Below are 19,923 nucleotides of genomic sequence, written 5' to 3'. Positions count from 1 at the left end.
CCAGTGAACTAGAATATAGAACAATGGAAATACCCAATCTGAACAACAGAAGAAAACAGACTGAAATGAACTGAACAGAACTTCATGGACCTCTTGGACTGTAACAAAAAATCTAATATTTGTGTCCTCAGAGTCCCAGAAGGAGAAGAGAAAAAAGGGAGTGACTGAAAAGGTACTCAGAGAAAAAACTGCTGAAAACTTGACAAATTTGGAAAAACATAAACATATAGATTCAAGAAGCTGAATGAACATTAAACAGAATAAACCCAAATAAATTCATGCCAAGGCACATCAAAATGAACTTCTGAAAACTAAAGGCAAAGAAAAAAATCTTAAGAGCAACCAGATAAAAATATCATTTTACCTAAAGGAAAAAAACAATTAGAATGACAGCAGAGGGGCTGGCCCAGTGGCGCAGCGGTTAAGTTCGCATGTTCCTCTTCTCGGCGGCCCGGGGTTCACTGGTTCGGATCCTGGGTGCGGACATGGCACCGCTTGGCAAAAGCCATGCTGTGGTAGGTGTCCCACATATAAAGTAGAAGAAGATGGGCACAGATGTTAGGTCAGGGCCAGTCTTCCTCAGCAAAAAGACGAGGACAGGCAGTAGTTAGCTCAGGGCTAATCTTCCTCAAAAAAATAAATAAATAAAAGAAAAGAAAAGAATGAGAGCAGAAACCAGGGATGGTAGAAGGAAGTGGCACTGTATGTTTCAGGTGCTGAAAGAAAAGAACTGTCAACCCAGAATCCTAGGTCCAGTGAAAATATTTTTCAGGAATAAAGAGGAAATCAGGTATTCTCAGATGAAGGAAAACTAACAGAATTTGGGGGCTGGCCCCATGGCTGAGTGGTTAAGCTCACACACTCTGCTTTGGTCACCCAGGGTTTCGCTGATTCGAATCCTGGGTGTAGACATGGCACCGCTTATCAGGCCATGCTAAGGCAGCGTCCCACATACCACAACCAGAAGGACCCACAACTAAAAATACACAACTATGTACCAGGGGACTTTGGAGAGAAAAAGGAAAAATAAAATCTTTAAAAAAAATCAAAAACTAAGAATTTGTCACCAGCAGACCTATCCCAAAAGAATGGGTAAAAGAAGTTCTCTAAACAGAAAGAAAACAATAAAAGAAGGAAGTCTGAAACATCAGGACAGAAGAAAAAACACAGTAAGCAAAAATATGGGATATACTATAATGATAATATGAAAGACATTATATAATGATAAAAGGGCCAATCCACCAAGAAGATACAACAATCCTAATGCATATGCATGAAGCAGAAAAGCTGCAAACTATGTGAAGCACAACTGATAGAACTGAAAGGACAGACAGACAAACCCACAATTCTACGTGGAGATTTCAAATCCCTCTAACAACAATTGGTGGAAGTAAACAAAATCAGCAATGATGGAGAAGAACTCAACACCACCATCAACCAACAGGATCTAATCAGTATTTACAGAACACTCTACCAAATGACAAAGAATACACATTCTTCTCAAGTGCTCATGGAAAACAGACCAAGACAGACCATATTCAGGGACACAAAACAAATCTCAAGAAATTTAAAAGAATTTAAATCATACAGAGTATGTTCTCTGATCACAATAAAATCAAATTGAAAATCAATAATCTCCAACACTTGGAAACTAAACCACATTCTTCTAAATAATCCATGGGTCAAAAATGAAGTTAGAAAACACTCTGAACTGACTGAAAATGAAAATATAATATGTTGAAGTTTGTGAGACACAGCTAAAGCAGTGCTGAGAAGAAACTTTATAGCACTAACTGCATACATTAGAAAAGAGGAAAGGCCTCATCAATAATCTAAGCTCTCACCCCAAAAACCTAAAACATAAAAAGAAAAAAAGAATGAAAACTAAACCCAAAGGGGGCCAGCCCCATGGCCAAGTGGTTAAGTTCGTGTGCTCCACTTCGGTGGCCCAGGGTTTCACGAGTTCGGATCCTGGGCGTGGACATGGCACTGCTCATCAGGCCATGCTGAGGTGGCAGCATCCCACATGCCACAACTAGAAGGACCCACAACTAGAAATACACAACTATGTACTGGGGGACTTTGGGGAGAAAAAGGAAAAATAAAATCTTTAAAAAAGAAAAAACTAAACCCAAAGCAAGCAAAAGGAACGAAATAATAAAATTACCAAGCAAAAACCAATGAAATTGCAAACAGGAAAACAATAGAGAAAATCAATGAAACAAAAAGCTGTTTTTTGTTTTCTGGGTTTTTTTAGAGACTTTATTTTTTCTTTTTCTCCCCAAAGCCCCCCAGTACATAGTTGTATATTCTTCGTTGTGGGTCCTTCTTCTAGTTGTGGCATGTGGGATGCTGCCTCAGCGTGGCTTGAAGAGCAGTGCCATGTCCGCACCCAGAATTCAAACTGAGCACGCGAACGTAACCACTCGGCCATGGGGCCAGCCCCAACAAAGAGCTGTTTTTTTTTGAAAAGATCAATAAAGTTGATAAGCCTCTAGTGAGGCTGACAAAGAAAAAAAAGAAAGAAGTCATAAATTACTAACACCAGGAATAAAACAGAAGATATTACCACAGACCCTGCAGACATCAAAAGGATAATAAGGAAATACTACAAACACTCTACACACACAAATCAGACAACCTAGATAAAAAAACAAAAACACAAACTACCAGAGTCTGCCCAATATGAAATAAGTAATCTGAATAGCCCTGGGAATATTAAGAAAATAGAATGCATAATTTTAAAACTCCCCCCCAAAAATCTCCAAGCATAGCTAGTTTCACTGTAAAATTCCACCAAATGCTTAAAGAAGAATTAATAAATTTTTTTTTTTGAGGAAGATTAGCCCTGAGCTAACTGCTGCCAATCCTCCTCTTTTTGCTGAGGAAGACTGGCCCTGAGCTAACATCTGTGCCCGTCTTCCTCTATGTGGGACGCCTACCACAGCATGGCTTTTGCCAAGCAGTGCCATGTCCACACTTGGGATCCAAACCAGCGAACCCTGGGCCACCAAAGCAGAACGTGCACACTTAACTGCTGTGCCACCAGGCTGGCCCCTAATATCAATTCTACACAATCCCCCTCTGAAAACAGAAGAGAAGGGAACACTTCCCAATTTATTTTATGAAGCTAGTATTATCCTGATATCAAAACCAAAGACAGTACAGGAAAACAAAAAAACAGACAGACTAATATCTCTCAGGACTATAGATGCAAAAATCCTTAACAAAATATAAGTAAATAGAATTCAGCAATATATAAAATGTATTATATACCATGACCAAGTTGGGGGGTTTATTGCAGCAATACAAGCTTAGTTCAATATTAAAAAATCAATTGATGTAATCTACCATATTAACAAGTTAAAGAGGAAAATTCATATGATCATGTCAATCAATGAAGAAAAAGTATCTGACAAAAGTCAATATCCACTCATGATAAAACTGTCAGAAAAGACTAGAAGGTAACTTCCTCATCTTGATAAAGAGGATCTACAGGGGCCAGCCCCGTGCCGAGTGGTTAATTTTGCGTGCTCTGCTTCGGCGACCCAGGGTTTCGCCCGTTTGGATCCTGGACACGGACATGGCACCGCTCGTCAGGCCACGCTGAGGCAGCGTCTCATGTGCCACAGCTGGAAGGACCCACAACCAAAAATATACAGCTGTGTACTAGGGGGATTTGGGGAGAAGCAGCAGAGAGGAGAAAAAAAAACAAGACTAGCAACAGTTGTTAGCTCAGGTGCCAATCTGTAAAGATTTTATTTTTCCTTCTTCTCCCCAAAGCCCCCCAGTACATAGTTGTATATTTTTAGTTGTGGGTCCTTCTAGTTGTGGCATGTGGGATGCCACCTCAGCATGGCCTGACGAGCGGTACCATGTCCGTGCCCAGGATCCAAACGGGAAAAACCCTGGGCCACCAAAGCAGAGTCCTTGAACTTAACCACGAGGCCACGGGGCTGGTCCCTCAGGTGCCAATCTTTAAAAAAAAAAAAAGAGTATCTACAAAAAACCCTACATTTAACATTATATTTAACAGTGAAATAGTGAATACTTCCCTGTAAGACTGGGAACAAGGCAAATTCCACTCTCACCCCTCTTATTCAACATAGTACTGGCAGTTCCAGCCAGTGAAATAAGGAAATAAAAGGCAAACAGATCAGGAATGGAGAAATAAAACTGCCCCCATTTGCAAAAGATGATTGTCTATGTAGGAAATCCCAAGCAATCTATAAAAAAAAACATCCTAGAACTAATAAGGGAGTCCAGGAAAGACTCAATAATACAAATTTAACATACAAAAACCAACTGTATTTCTATAAACTAGCAATGAACATGTAGACAACAAAATTAAAATTACAATACTATTCACAACACCATTTTACAAGGTCAAAAAAAGAGAGAAGCACTTAGGTATAAATACAAGAAAACACAGACAGGGCTTAATGCTGAAAACTACACAACGCTGATGAAAGAAATTAAAGTTCTAAATAAATGGAGACACATACCATATCCATAGATTGGAAGACTCAACATAGGGTCAATTCTGCCTTAAGTGACCTACAGGTTTAACATAATTCCTATCAAAATATCGGCAAGATTTTTCTCAATTTTCTAAATTATCCTAAAATTTATATGGAAATACAAAGAAATTAGAACAGCTGGAAAAAAATTTTAAAAATAAAGTGGGAGGGATCAGTCTACTCAATTTCAAGATTTAGTATATGGCTATCCTAATCAAGACTGTGCAGTATTAGTAGAGCGATAGACATATAGATAAATGGAAAAAAAAACAGAGAACCCAGAAATAGACCCACACAAATATGCCAAACTGATTTTTAATGAAAGTGCAAACACAATTTAGTGGAAGAAAGATGTCTTTTTTTTTTAAACATTGGCACCTGAGCGAACAATTGTTGCCCATCTTTTTTCCTTTTTTTCTGCTTTTGCTCCCCAAATCCCCCCAGTATATAGTTGTAGATCCTTCTAGTTGTGGCATGTGGGACGCTGCCTCAGCGTGGCCCGACAAGCAGTGCCCTGTCCATGCCTAGGATCTGAACCAGCGAAACCCTGGGCTGCCAAAGTGGAACGCATGAACCTAACCACTTGGCCACAGGGCTGGCCCCAGAAAGATAAGTCTTTTCAACAAATGGTACTGGTACAACTGGACATCCATAGGCAAAAGAAAAAAAAACAACAACGCTGACCTAATTCTCATACATTACACAAAAATTAACTCAAAATGGTGTCACATACTTAAATGTAAAACATAAAACAATAAATAAAGTAAAACTTTTAGGAAAAAATCTTTGGGATCTTGGGCTAGGTAAAGAGTTCTTACACCCAATGGTTCAAACACCCAAAGCACAATCTATAAAAGAAAAATTAATAAGCTGGACTTAATCAAAACTAAAAGTGTTTGTGCAAAATATTCTGTTAAGAGGATGAAAAGACAACTATAGACGGGAGAAAATATTTGCAAACCACATATCTGACAAAGCGTTAGTATCTAAAGAACTCTTAAAACTTAACAATAAAAAAATAATCCAGGTGGGGCTGGCCTGGTGGCGAAGCGGTTAAGTTCACACGTTCTGCTTCTCCAGCGGCTGGTGGTTCGTTGGTTCATATCCTGGGTGCGGATATGGCACTGCTTGCCATGCCGTGCTGTGGTAGGCGTCCCATACATAAAGCAGAAGAAGATGGGCATGGATGTTAGCCCAGGGCCAGTCTTCCTCAGCAAAAAGAGGAGGATTGGCAGCAATTAGCTCAGGGCTAATCTTCATCAGAAAAAAAAAAAAAGCTAAAAAAAGTAAAAAAAAATAAAAGAAATAATCAAGGGGCTGGCCCCGTGACCAAATGGTTGAGTTCGCGTGCTCTGCTTCAGGCGGCCCAGGGTTTCACCGCTTCCGACCATGGGCGTAGACATGGCACCGCTCATTGGGCCATGCTCAGGCGCTGTCCCACATGCCACAACTGGAAGGACCCACAACTAAAATATGCAACTGTGTACTGGGGGGATTTGGGGAGAAAGAGCAGAAAAAAAAGTTTTTAAAGATAATAATAATAATCCAATTAGAAAACAGGCAAAAGACATGAACATACATTTTAACAGACAGGATATACAAATAGCAAATAAGCACATGAAAAAAAGTTCAATATCTATGGCTATTAGGGAAATACAAGTTAAAACAAGATATCATTACACACACACCTTTCAGAATGGCTAAAATTAAAAATAGTGACAACACCAAATGTTGATGAGGATATAGAGAAACTGGATCATTGATACATTGCTGGTGAGAATGTAAAATGGCATAGCCACTCTAAAAAACAGTTTGGTAGTTTCTTTAAAAACTAAACAGGCAGGGACTGGCCCCGTGGCTGAGTGGTTAAGTTCTCGAGCTCCGCTTCGGCAGCCCAGGGCTTCACCGGTGATCCTGGGCACAGACATGGCACCACTCATCAAGCTATGCTGAGGCGGCATCCCACATGCCACAACTAGAAGGATCCACAACCAAAAAAGAAAATATACAACTGTGTATCAGGGGACTTTGGGGAGAAAAAGGAAAAGTAAAATCTTTAAAAAAAAAAAAAAACTAAACAGGCAACTACCATATGACTCAGCAATTGTACTCCTGGGCATTTATCCCAGAGAAACAAAGACTTATTTTCTCAGAAAAATCTCTGTGCATGAATGTTTATAGCATCTTTATTCATAATAGCCAAAAAGTGGAAACAACCCAGATGTCTCTCAATGGATGAAAAGTTAAACATATTGTGGTAAAACATCCACACACTGTGGACTACTAAAAAGAAATGAACTATTCATACATGTGGTAATCTAAATGAATCTCTAGAAAATTATGCTGAGTTTAAAAAGCCAATCTGAAAAGTTTACATACTGTAGGATTCCATTTATATAACATTCTTGAAATTTCAAAATTATAGAAATGGAGTAGAGATTACTGTTTGCCGGGATAATTAAGGACTGGAGGGGAGAAAGGGAAGTGGATGTGGCTATAAAAGGCTACAACAGGGATCCTTGGCATGATGGAAATGTTCTCTATTTTGACTATATCAATGTCAATATCCTGGTTGTGATATTGTACTATAGTTTTACAAGATGTTACCACTGCGGGAACACTGGGCAAAGGGTACAAGGGATCCTTCTGTATTAGGTTTTTATTTTTTTTTCTTTGTTTTATTTCTTATACGTGAATTCATAATTCTCTCAAAATTAAAAGTTTAATCAAGGGCCGGCCCGGTGCCGCAGCAGTTAAGTGCACAGGTTCCACTTCAGTGGCCAGGGCTCACGGGTTCTGATCCTGGGTGCAGACATGGCACCGATTGGCAAGCCATGCTGTGGTAGGTGTCCCACATATAAAATAGAGGAAGATGGGTGTGGATGTTAGCTCAGGGCCAGTCTTCCTCAGCAAAAAGAGGAGGATTGGGAAGAAGATCCAAGATGGCACCGTGAGTAGTCCTCTTTGTCTCTCCCCCTTCAAGTCTACAATTATTTGGACACTCATCGCTTACCAAAGGATATCCAGATAGCATCTCAGGACGTCTGAGAGACCCACGCTACTATACATCGGAAGGCGGATGGACTTCCCTCTGGGAGGAGGTGAAGATAGGTGAAAACTCTCCAACCCCGACCAAACAGCCTAGTACCTGCAAGCGGCTTTCTTCCAACGGACGCCCCCAGAGGATCAACACACACCTAGGGCAGGAGCGAGCACACACCAGAGGAGCGACGGTGGAAACAGGTGACCAGAACCCTACCTAAACCCCCTGCAATTACTCTTAAACGCAGAGGGAAACTCTAGAGTTACACACTTGAGCCCGCGGGGAGAGTCTCGCCCCACCATTGGCGGGGAGATCCCGCGTGGTGTCCACGGTGCCCAGAGGGTCCCAGAGAGAATCACAGAGGGCGTGGTGGCCCCCCGGCTGCCACTGCCTGCACGGCCGGGCAAGGGATTGCCGGAGATCTCGGAGAGGACTGGGGCTGGGTGAAGCTCCAGAGGCCGGCTCTGCGCCCTGGGAGGGAAGCTCCAGAGTTCCGCCTGGGCAGCAGACAGAACCCTCTGTCTGCCATTAGCGGAGGGGCCACGCCCAGCATTCACAACTCCGGGAAAGTCCCGGAGAGAATCCCAGAGGGCACGGTGACCCCCAGCTGGCGTTGCCCGCCCCATGGGGCAAGGGATTGCCGGAGATCTCAGAGAGGACTGGGGCTGGGTGAAGCTCCAGAGGCCGGCTCCGCGGCCCGGGGGGGAAGCTCTGGAGTTCCGCCCGGGCAGCAGACAGAACTCTCTGTCTGCCATTAGCAGAGGGGCCACGCCCAGCATTCACATCTCCGGGAAAGTCCCGGAGAGAATCCCAGAGGGCGAGGCGACCCCCAGCTGGAGAGAATCCCAGAGGGTGAGGCGACCCCCAGCTGCCGTTGCCCACCCTGTGGGGCAAGGGATTGCCGGAGATCTTGGAGAGGACTGGGGCTGGGTGGAGCTCCAGAGGCCGGCTGTGTGGCCCGGGGGGGGGGGTTCGGGGGGGGGGAAGCTCCAGAGTTCCGCCCGGCAGCAGACAGAACTCTCTGTCTGACATTAGCGGAGGGGCCACGCCCAGCATCCACAACACCGGGAGGGTCCCGGAGAGGAGAATATCAGGCAGGGCAGCAGCTGACCAGCTACTACTGAAATCAGGATCTCCGGCTGTCCCCCAGTCAGGGCAAAGGGCTCCCCGAGTTCCTGGGGAACAGGACTGGGGCTGGGTGGAGTTCCAGCGACCCAGCTCCGTAGCCTAGGGGGAAACCCTACAGGCTCACAGCAGCCTCAGCGAAAGCCTCTGCACAGCACTAGTAGAGAGCACCCATCTGGCAGCCACAAGGCTGGAAGACCCTGGGACAAAAGTAGCATAGCTAGGTGAGCTAACCACAGACTGTAGAAGATGCCAATAGGTCTGCTGCGACCCATAGTGGACAAGTGAGATTTGGTGGGTGCCTACAGTGACGGAGTGGCAAACATAAGTGATCCTACCCATGGCCGCTGGAAAAGCCCATAACACTGTTGCAGACCCCAAGGAGGGAGCACGTCTAGGTGGGCTGCAACAGTAGGCACCAGCAGCCTGAAGCCCCCCCGTGACGGCCCCCACGGCAGAAGAGGGAATCCAAAGGACCACTGTGACTACGAGGAGGGGCCCAGGCCCAGTTAGCAACTGCGGATAGGGTTCCTGGTTGGTGCAGTATAAACAGCTGCTCCCCCACCACACCAGCAGAAACAAGTGGAAGGAGCAACTAATCTCTATCTCTATGCGGAAGCACAAATCTACAACATCAAGCAATATGAAAAAATACGTTAAATCTCCAGAACAGAAGGAAAACAACAAATACACAGACAACAATCCCAAAGAAAATGAAATATATAACCTAAATGACGATGACTTCAAAACAGCCATCATTAAAATACTCAATGAGTTAAGAGAGAACTCAGATAGACAACTCAACGAGTTCAGGAGCTATATCACAAAAGAGTTTGATACGATAAAGAAGAAACAAACAGAAATACTGGAAATGAAGAACACAATAGAGGAGATTAAGAAAAATCTAGATGCACTGAACAGTAGGGCCGATAATATGGAGGAAAGAATTAGCAATTTGGAAGATGGGAATAGAGAAATGCTGCAGGCAGAGGAGGAGAGAGAACTAAGACTAAAAAGAAATGAAGAAACTCTCCGAGAATTATCAGACACAATTAGGAGATGCAACGTAAGGATTATAGGTATACCAGAGGGAGAAGAGAAGGAGAAAGGGGCAGAAAGCCTATTCAAAGAAATAATGGATGAGAACTTCCCAAATCTGGTGAGAGAGATGGATCTTCAGGTGACAGAAGCCAATAGATCTCCAAACTTTATCAATGCAAGAAGACCAACCCCACGGCATATAGTAGTGAAGCTAGCAAAAGTCAACGACAAGGAGAAAATACTAAGGACAGCCAGGCAAAAGAAACTAACCTACAAAGGAACCCCCATCAGGCTATCAGCAGATTTCTCAGCAGAAACCTTACAGGCTAGAAGAGAGTGGAATGATATATTCAAAAATCTGAAGGACAAAAACCTACAGCTGAGAATTCTCTACCCAGCGAAAATATCCTTCAAATACGATGGAGAAATAAAAACTTTCCCAGATAAACAAAAATTAAGGGAGTTCATGGCCACAAAACCTCCTCTTCAGGAAATCCTCAGGAAAACCCTCATTCCTGAAAAATCAAAAAAGGAAAGGGGCTACAAAACCAAAAGCAGAGGAGATAAGTAGAAGGACAACAACAGAGAGTAGGAGTTCTTCATCAGAACAGATTAAACCATGGGACGAGAAACAAAGGAAATTGAAGAAAACGGGAAAACAAGACATAAAATGGTAGTGGTAGGCCCCCACATCTCAATAATCACTCTAAATGTAAATGGATTGAACTCCCCAATCAAAAGACACAGAGTGGCAGGAGGGATCAACGAACAAGACCCAACAATATGCTGCCTCCAGGAAACACACCTCAGCCCCAAAGACAAACACAGACTCAGAGTGAAGGGATGGAGAACAATACTCCAAGCTAATAATGAACAAAAGAAAGCAGGTGTCACTATACTAATATCAGACAAGGTAGACTTCAAAGAAAAACAGATAAAGAAAGACAAAGAGGCACAATACACAATGATAAAAGGGACTCTCCACCAAGAAGACATAACACTTATAAATATATACACACCCAACACAGGAGCACCAAAATTTGTAAAGCAACTCTTAACAGAACTAAAAGAAGACATCAACAACAATACAATAATAGTAGGGGACCTCAACACACCATTAACACCAATGGACAGAACATCCAGACAGAAAATCAACAAGGAAATAATAGAATTAAATGAAAAATTAGACCAGATGGACTTAATAGATATATATAGAACACTTCATCCAAAAACAGCAGGTTACACATTCTTCTCAAGTGCACATGGAACATTCTCAAGGATTGACCATATTTTGTGAAACAAAGCAAACATCAATAAATACAAGAGAGTTGAAATAATACCAAGCATCTTTTCTGATCATAATGCTATGAAACTAGAAATCAACTACAAGAAAAAAGCAGAGAAAGGTGCAAAAATGTGGAGACTAAACAACACGCTTCTGAACAAACAATGGATTATTGAAGAAACTAAAGAAGAAATCAAATATTATCTGGAGACAAATGAAAATGAGAACACGACATACCAAATCACTTGGGATGCAGCAAAAGCAGTCCTAAGAGGGAAATTCATCGCAATACAGTCTCACTTCACTAAACAAGAAAAAGCTCACATAAGCAACCTCAAACGACACCTAACAGAACTAGAAAAAGAAGAACAAACAAAGGCCAGAGTCAGTAGAAGGAGGGAAATAATAAAAATAAGAGCAGAAATAAACAATATTGAAGCAAAAAAGACAGTAGAAAGGATCAATGAAACAAAGAGTTGGTTCTTCGAAAAAATTAACAAAATCGACAAACCTTTAGCCAGACTCACCAAGAAAAGAAGAGAGAAATCTCAAATAAATAAAATTAGGAATGAGAGAGGAGAAATCACAACAGATACCAATGAAATACAAGGGATCATAAGGGAATACTATGAAAAACTATATGCCAACAAATTGAACAACCTGGAAGAAATGGACAACTTCCTAGACTCCTACAACCTCCCCAAACTGAATCAGGAAGAAATGGAGAACCTGAATAGACCAATCACAAGTAAGGAAATAGAAACGGTAATCAAAAACCTCCCCAAAAATAAGAGTCCAGGACCAGACGGCTTCTCTGGAGAATTCTACCAAACATTCAAAGAAGACTTAATACCTATTCTTCTCAAACTATTCCAGAAAATTGAGGAAGATGGAGTACTCCCTAACACATTCTATGAAGCCAACATCACTCGGATCCCCAAACCTGACAAGGACAACACAAAGAAGAACTACAGGCCGATATCACTGATGAACATAGATGCAAAAATCCTCAACAAAATTCTGGCAAACCGAATACAGCAATACATCAAAAAGATTATACACCATGATCAAGTGGGATTTATACCAGGGACACAGGGATGGTTCAACATCCGCAAGTCAATCAACGTGATACACTACATCAACAAAATGAAAAACAAAAACCACATGATCATCTCAATAGATGCAGAGAAAGCATTCGACAACATCCAACACCCATTTATGATAAAAAACCCTCAATAAAATGGGTATAGAAGGAAAGTACCTCAACATAATAAAGGCCATATATGACAAACCCACAGCCGACATCATACTCAATGGACAAAAACTGAAAGCCATCCCTCTGAGGACAGGAACAAGACAAGGGTGCCCACTTTCACCACTCCTATTCAACATACTGGAGGTGTTGGCCAGAGCAATTCCGCAGGAAAAAGAAATAAAAGGAATCCAAATAGGTAATGAAGAAGTAAAACTCTCACTGTTTGCAGACGACATGATCTTATATATAGAAACCCCAAAGAATCCATTGGAAAACTATTAGAAATAATCAACAACTACAGCAAAGTAGCAGGGTATAAAATCAACATAAATAAATCAGTAGCATTTCTATACACTAACAATGAACTAACAGAAAAAGAACTCAAGAACTCAATCCCATTCACAATCGCAACGAAAAGAATAAAATACCTTGGGATAAACTTAACCAAGGAAGAGAAGGATCTATACAATGAAAACTACAAGACTTTCTTGAAAGAAATTGACAACGACATAAAGAGATGGAAAGACATTCCATGCACATGGATTGGAAGAATAAACATAGTTAAAATGTCCATACTACCTAAAGCAATCTACAGATTCAATGCTATCCCAATCAGAATCCCAAGAACATTCTTCACAGAAATTGAACAAAGAATCCTAAAATTCATATGGGGCAACAAAAGACCGCGAATTGCTAAAGCAATCCTGAGCAAGAAAAACAAAGCCGGCGGAATCACAATCCCCGATTTCAAAACATACTACAAAGCTACAGTGATCAAAACAGCGTGGTACTGGTACAAAAACAGGTCCACAGATCAATGGAACAGAATTGAAAGCCCAGAGATAAAACCACACATCTATGGACAGCTAATCTTCGACAAAGGAGCAGAGGGCCTACAATGGAGAAAAGAAAGTCTCTTCAACAAATGGTGCTGGAAAACTGGACAGCCACATGCAAAAGATTTAAAATTGACCATTCTTTTTCACCACACACCAAAATAAACTCAAAATGGATCAAAGACCTAAAGATTAGGCCGGAAACAATAAGTCTTCTAGAAGAGAATATAGGCAGTACACTCTTTGACATCAGTTTCAAAAGAATCTTTTCGGACACTATAACTCCTCAGCTGAGGGAGACAACAGAAAGAATAAACAAATGGGACTTCATCAGACTAAAGAGCTTCTTCAAGGCAAGGGAAAACAGGATTGAAACAAAAAAACAGCTCACTAATTGGGAAAAAATATTTACAAGCCACTTATCCGACAAAGGGTTAATCTCCATAATATACAAAGAACTCACACAGCTTAACAACAAAAAAACAAACAACCCGATCAAAAAATGGGCAGAGGACATAAACAGACACTTCTCAAAAGAAGATATAAATATGGCCAACAGACACATGAAAAGATGTTCATCATCACTAATCATCAGGGAAATGCAAATCAAAACTACACTAAGATATCACCTTACACCCATTAGATTGGCAAAAACATCCAAAACCACGAATGACAAACGTTGGAGAGGTTGTGGAGAAAAAGGAACCCTCATACACTATTGGTGGGAATGCAAACTGGTACAGCCACTATGGAAAACAGTATGGAGATTTCTCAAAAAGTTAAAAATAGAAATACCCTATGACCCAGCCATCCCATTACTGGGTATCTATCCTAAGAACCTGAAATCAGAAATCCCAAGAGTCCCTTGCACCCCTATATTCATCGCAGCATTATTTACAATAGCCCAGACGTGGAACCAACCTACATGCCCAGAAACTGATGATTGGATAAAGAAGATATGGTATATATACACAATGGAATACTACTTAGCCATAAAAAAAGACAAAATTGGCCCATTTGCAGCAACGTGGATGGACCTCGAGGGTATTATGTTAAGCGAAATAAGCCAGTCAGAGAAAGACGAACTCTATATGACTCCACTCATAGGTGGAAGTTAACATATTGACAAGGAGATCTGATCGGTGGTTACCAGGGAAAAGGGGGGGAGGGGGGAGGGCACAAAGGGGGAAGAGGTGTACCCAGAACATGACTAACAATAACGTACAACTGAAATCTCACAAGGTTGTAATCTATCATAACATTAATTAAAAAAAAAAAAAAAGAGGAGGATTGGCAGATGTTAGCTCAGGACTACTCTTCCTCAAAAAAAAAAATTTAATCAAAAAATATGAAAAATTAAATGAAAAATGCAAACCATGAAAAAGACTTGCCACATATGATAAGTAATAACTTTAACATGTCCAAAGCTTTGACAAATCAGTTTAAAAAAAAAAGAGCAAAGAACACAGGCACTTCCCAAAGGAAAAATTCAAGCAACTAATATTCATCAAAATAATTAACCTCACCAACAATTAAAAGCATGAAAAATTAAAACAATGCAATTTTTTCACCTATCAGACTGGCAGAGATTGTAAATTAGATGCTGCAAAGTCTGCTGGGAAATGGGCACTCTCGTGTATTACTGAAGGAATAGAAAGTAACAGGCCTAGGGCCGGCCCAGTGGCGCAGTGGTTAAGTTCACATGTTCCGCTTCTCGGCGGCCCAGGGTTTGCCAGTTTGGATCCTGGGTGCAGACATGGCACCGCTTGGCAAGCCGTGCTGTGGCAGGTGTCCCACATATAAAGTAGAGGAAGATGGGCACGGATGTGAGCTCAGGGCCAGTCTTCCTCAGCAAAAAGAGGAGGATTGATGGCAGATGTTAGCTCAGGGCTAGTCTTCCTCAAAAAAAAAAAGAAAGAAAGAAAAAAAGAAAAGAAAGTAACACACCTTTATAGGAGGACCATTAGGTACTGTGCATTAAAAACTCTAAAAAGCATATCTCTTTAAACATACTAATTCGACGTCTAGACATTTATCCTAAGAGAGTAATCAGGTACATGTGCAAAAGCTTATTTACAAAGATCTTTCCTATGGCACATGCTCCCAGATAAGGGATTATGGGGTAAATGACAGCCATGTAATGAAGATGCAGAAAATTATGCTTGAGAAAAATAATCACGGAGAAAAATATTATGATATATCAAGTGAAAAAAACTTGGTTATAAAACTATTGTAGTATGTGATCCCATTTTTATTTCAAAAGACAACATTTCTTAATATACATGTTTACCAAAAAGACCAGAAGAATTCACATACAAAGCATAACAGTATTTACCTCAGTGGGATGGTATCATAGGAAATAAATATATTTTTTCTTAGTGCTTCTCTGAATTATCAAAATTTTCTAGCAAGAACTGTGTCAGTTACTTCAGCCATTAGAAGAAAAAAGCAGTAACATTTCTTTTTTAAAGGAGGCCTGTGTGGTAAGGCAAGCAGCCAGGTCACATCTTCAGCCTCAGAACAAGCCAGGCACTCTAAGGCCACTGAACCTTTGGGCAATCGGTAGAGACATGAGATGTTGAGTAGGAGCCTCCCTTCCACTTCTGATGAGACATAACTCACCTTTCGAAGTTCCTGAAGTAGCTGCTAATAAGTGTGGATAAACCTGGGCTGACACATCACAGGTGTGACATTTTGGTTGGTTTGTTATACTGTCCTGGTCCTTGATTCTACTACGATTGCTTCCATGTTCCTGAAACACTTGAAACTGTTTTGCACACCTGACCTGAAGCCTTTATGCAGGGTGAAAGGACATAAACATCCAAACAAAATTGTACACTGAATGGAAAACGCTGGCCACCTCCCCCCCAGATCACATCCCCCCCTTCCCAGATCACACCTTACCTGTAACAAGCACTTGATCCGTTCTCCAGGGGTCATAATTCCCGTGGTGAATACACCAGATAACATCCCAGCTGCAAATAGTTGGGGGTAGCTGTATTGAAAAGAAATGCCAGAGGCAAGCACCTGTGACTAACCACCCAGGACAGAAGCAATCCCAACAAAGAGGAAGACTGTGTAAGAAAAAATAATTACTTGGACTGGGCAGAACCCAAACACAAATAAATCATATTTGGCACAAAAGCCAAGTTCTAGGTGTATTCTGATGTCAGATTTCCTAGGGCAGGGGTGTCAGTCCCAACAGGAATAGAAGCTTGGTCACAAGGCACACCTGCACACTCAAGAGGGCCTTACCCATGGGAGAAGCTTTACAGTGAAACACAGTTTCCTCCCTGACATTCACAATGACTCTGGACAACTTTCCCAAGAGGCTTGATTCCTCATGTGTAAGATTCAAGGTTGTTGTGGAAAAATCCTCTAACTTAGGATCTGGATCTCAGTCAACCCCAGTTCCCTTCCAGTCTCACCTCCTCTGGATCCCCAAAGGCCTGAGAACATTTTAAGCCAATATTCAAGTAGGACAGCATCAAGGCCAGAGGGAACAGCTGTGGCTACCTCCACAGGCAAGGGACAGCCAGGCCAGTTGCAAAGAATATGCTGTAAAATGCTGAGAAAGGCCCAAACAGGGATGGTAACCAGACAGGCATGATGGGTCTTGTAGCCCTCTGTGCAGGGAATGGTCCCCCAGAGCCCAGAGATATGAATCCTCACCCTGGCCCCCAAAGAAAGAGCCGCTATGAGAACTTGGAGGAGTCTGAGGCTCCTAGCATCTAAAGCCCACAGCTGTACCACCTCTGGCTTTTCCTTTTCTTTCTAGGATTAGCAATATCTGGGTGGTCTGAAGGCAATAGAGCACAAAGCTACAATTAGCATTCCAACAGAGTCCCCACGATTTAGGAAACCTTGGCAAAAAACTTCACTTACTTGCCTGAGTCTCAGGGCCCTCCAGACCCCAAGCCTCTGACAACTGAGCCTTCAGGCTGGTCCCACCCAACAAGACCTGGAGAATAGATGTCAAATGGGGATAGGGACACATCCACTATGGGTCCTTCCCTCTAGGCAGGGCACCAGTCTCAACAGCCCAGTTTTTCCCATGCACTTACCCCAGGCAAGGCTCTCACGTCTACCTCTGGCATGCAAGCCCAGAACACAGGTCGACTGTTGAACAGTCAAGAGACTTGCTTTCATGCATGGCCTCCTTAACAGTCTCAGTTCACACTGCTGTCCACAAGAGGAGACCTCTCAGCAACTAAACTTCCCCTTATGAGACCAACATGCTCTGTTCTTCCCAAGATGCCCAGACTCTAGGCTAGGCACACCTCCATCTCCTGGGACTGGGGACTGTTGTCTGAGTGGGGTCTCTGTGTGTGCACAGGGTACCGTGTAGACACTCTATGACTGCCCGGCTCATTCTGCCACCTGCCACCCCACCCCAGGGAGGCATCTGTGAGTAATGGACCCTCCTGGGATTCCACCCCAAGGCTGTAGTAATGCTCCTTTCCATATTATCCCCAAATACCACCACAGAGAGGGGAACATGGCAGGGCTGACATTCAGGATTCAGAACATGGCAGGATTATAGGGGTGGGGTCCAGAGTGTTTCAATCTTTGCTCAAGCAGGAAGGGTGTTTCTCAGAGTGTTAATGTGATTGTACAGGGAACAAAACCACAGGCCAAAGTACAAGCAGTGATCCCACTGGGGATTCTCACGTATGGCCCTGGTACGGCTATGAGTTGCCACATGAGCTAAAAGACCAGGTGTTCGGCGAGGATATGTGTCCATGGGACATTTGGACTACCAACAGTCAAACAGCTTCATGAGGACCCCCTCCCCACATACAGCCACATTTGGGGCCACCAGTATATAGAAGCTGGGCACATTCAGAGGGTCACAAGGACTCCAGAAATAGAGTTTCACATTACAAGCATCTCTACTACACCAAGGCCACCTCAGTCTGCTGTTGCCTAAAGTAGTGAAAGAAAACAAATGCATGGCACCCTGGGCTTCCTCCCTTGAGCTCCTGGATCCCAAGCCTGGCCAGCCTCTGTGGGTCCTGTGCTACCTGCAGCGCCGCCCGGGAGTTGTCATCTTGCACAGCTCAGACTGAGGGCACCTTGTTATCCCATATTTCCACTCAAAATTCCCCTGCATCCCAAGAAGTCTCTGTTTTCATTAACTACTTGGTAATTTCTGAGCTATGATTCTGACTCATCTGCCCCTTCATACTCAAATCCAAATCCTTAAAGTTTATTAAAAAGAAATACACTAATTTATTTCACTTTAACAGAGAAACCAGTATCTCAAATAACTATAATCATGTTATAAAAATGAAGTAAAACAGGGCCTGTCCTGGTGGCATAGTGGTTAAGTTTGCGTGCTCCGCTTTGGTAGCCCAGGGTTCATGGGTTCGGGTCCCAGGCACAGACCTACACACTGCTCATCAAGCCATACTGTGGCAGCATCCCACATATGAAGTGGAGGAGGACTGGCACAGATGATAGCTCAGGGACAATCTTCCTCAAGCAAAAAGAGGAAGATTGGCAATAGATGTTAGCTCAGGGCCAATCTTCCTCACCAAAAAAAAAGAAGTAGTAAAACAAAAGTTGGAACCTCCCTTTCCCAATCAGGTGACAGAAAACAAGCTGCTGTTATCAGTACTGAAGCATCAGCTACTGATCATGGCATTGTACACACATTTTAGCATTCAAACCATCCAACAGCCCTATGGGGCTGACCCCAGTAAGTGATACTACTTGACAGAAGAAATTATGACAACCTGGAAAGGGAGTTGGGGAGGCCTTTTCCGAAACCTTTTGGTTCACAGGGGAAAAAAAACTAAAGTAGCTCCCTCACGAGGAACTCCCAGAAGCAGCCTCGGGAGGCCCAGGAGGACAGCCATTAGCTGTCTGCCAAGGCTCTTTCCTTTAACCCGTGTCACACCAGCAGGCAGAACAGCATCAAGTGCTCCAGGCCTGTAAGTACTCACCTGAGCACATCCTCTGGGCATTTCTGTTGCAGTTTCTTCCCCAAACCAAACCCAAAGAAGCACACAGCAAACATGGGGGTGACCCCAATGATGGGGGCAGCCATGCCCCGATATAGCCCTGTGATGCCCTGCAAGGAATCACATAAGCAGAAGCTGTTTACAGACAGCACCACCCTTTACACTGCTGAAACAGGGAAGCAGTGTATTCTCTAACCTGTAGCTTCCTTCCTTTACCTCTCTTCCAAGAGAGGAGAGCTTTTAAATAGCAGAAAACCTCCACATTTATCAGAAATACTTGTCCTCTTACACACTGCTGAAAAAACTGGAAATAACTTCTATTCCGGAAGGCAATCTGGCAATATGCAGCATACGCTTTCATCAAGAAATCTTCTGACTAGAAATTTATTCTAAGGAAATACTCAGAGATATAAAAAAGAATGACATCAAGCATTTATAAGGTACCAAAATTTTGGAATGAACCTAAAAGCTCCCAAATAGGATATTAATGAGACAGCTTAGGGAAATTCCATAAATGGACTATCATACACTCATAAAATCACATCATATCATGAAAGGAGACTACTAAGTGAAAAAAAAGCAGGCCACAAAACAGGATATACAATGTAATCTGACTTCCTTGGGGTGAGATTACAGGTGATTAAAAAAATTGTATTTTCCAAGTATTAAGACATGGAGAATTTATTGCTAAAAATAATACTAAGGGGCCAGTCCAGTGGTGCAGTGGTTAAGTTTGCATGTTCTGCTTCAGCAGCCCGGGGTTCGCCGGTTCAGATCCCGGGTGCGGATATGGCACCGAATGGCAAGCCATGCTGTGGTAGGTGTCCCACATATAAAGTGGAGGAAGATGGG

The 19,923-nt window shown here is 42.5% G+C and overlaps 1 protein-coding gene across 2 annotated transcripts in view; it reads right to left on the bottom strand.

Moving 5' to 3' along the window:
* Positions 1–19,923, bottom strand: part of SLC25A20 (solute carrier family 25 member 20) — a 35,794-nt gene that overhangs the window by 5,788 nt on the left and 10,083 nt on the right. For both annotated transcript variants that reach the window (XR_011496443.1, XM_044754633.2), the window contains exons 3-4: positions 19,054–19,181; positions 16,010–16,100 (exon numbers count right to left, since the gene is read on the bottom strand). Coding sequence is in view for 1 of the 2 variants with exons in the window: in XM_044754633.2 (XP_044610568.1) it covers positions 16,010–16,100; positions 19,054–19,181 (219 nt within the window). In the remaining variant the exon portion in view is untranslated. The remainder of the gene's footprint in view (positions 1–16,009; positions 16,101–19,053; positions 19,182–19,923) is intronic.

This window comes from Equus asinus, chromosome 21, assembly GCF_041296235.1.
Source record: "Equus asinus isolate D_3611 breed Donkey chromosome 21, EquAss-T2T_v2, whole genome shotgun sequence".
Lineage (NCBI taxonomy): Eukaryota > Metazoa > Chordata > Mammalia > Perissodactyla > Equidae > Equus > Equus asinus.
The sequence above is the reverse complement of the archived record's forward strand: the minus strand, read 5'-3'. Positions and strand labels throughout refer to the sequence as shown.